We start from the raw sequence: 872 nt of genomic DNA on the forward strand, positions 1-872 counted from the left end.
GACTTCTTGTTTTTCTGCTTTTCATTCATTTTGGACTGCATTAGGTCTGTATCCTGCTGAACTGGGCATTGCTGTTGCCTTAAAGTGGCCTTTAAACATTACTTTACTCTTTTGGATTCTCCCTAGACTCTGTGCTGATAAAATTAAGCTGTGCAGCACTTTCTAGGTGCAGAAATGCCTCAGGCATTTCCTCTGCACTTGACCTATTTTTAAAGACCTAATTAGTGAACAGGCCAGTCAGCTCTAGAACCACCCTATCTTTATTGCAGGCATGTTTTGAAAGTCTAGTCTGTCTAGAGAATCAACCACGCGTACACAGAGTGAGTGAGTGCCGACATGGAGGGACAGGTATTGTTTTATTTGCAGGCATATCTGGTGGAATAACGGAGTGGAGGACTAGTCTGCAATTTTTTTTTGATTGGCTGTAATTGTGTTACCTTCTGTTCTGCACAGACAGTGGTGAGACCTCGAAAAATTGACAGGATTATTGTACTGATTTCCATATTAAGGTTCTCTTGGCGTTCTTGTGTCTTTTCTTGTAGGACAACTCCTCTCCTTTGATATTGGTGAACAGCCAGCCTTCGAACTGCCTCTCAGTAATGTGTCTCAGTGTACCACAGGAAAAAATGAGGTGACTTTAGAATTCCACCAGAATGATGACTCTGATATCTCCCTGATGGAGATCCGATTCTATGTTCCTCCAACACAGGATGATGGTGGTGACCCTGTAGAGGTAAACTACTTCTACTACTTATTTACAAATTTGAATTCTAAAGCTGCGTACACACTTCCAATTTTTATCGTTGGAAATGAACGACGAACGATCGATTGGTCAAAAATCGTTCGTAAAAAAAGTAACCAACGACGCCGAC

At 41.6% G+C, this 872-nt stretch overlaps 1 protein-coding gene across 1 annotated transcript in view; it reads left to right on the forward strand.

Annotated features, from left to right (window-relative positions):
• The window catches only part of SSRP1 (structure specific recognition protein 1), a gene marked incomplete in the record, with an annotated part of 27,641 nt that overhangs the window by 12,679 nt on the left and 14,090 nt on the right, over window positions 1-872 (forward strand). Inside the window, 1 exon segment of the mRNA XM_072423185.1 lies at window positions 543-733. Within this exon segment, the coding sequence (XP_072279286.1) occupies window positions 543-733 (191 nt within the window).

The sequence above is a fragment of the Pyxicephalus adspersus genome, chromosome 10 (assembly GCF_032062135.1).
Source record: "Pyxicephalus adspersus chromosome 10, UCB_Pads_2.0, whole genome shotgun sequence".
Lineage (NCBI taxonomy): Eukaryota > Metazoa > Chordata > Amphibia > Anura > Pyxicephalidae > Pyxicephalus > Pyxicephalus adspersus.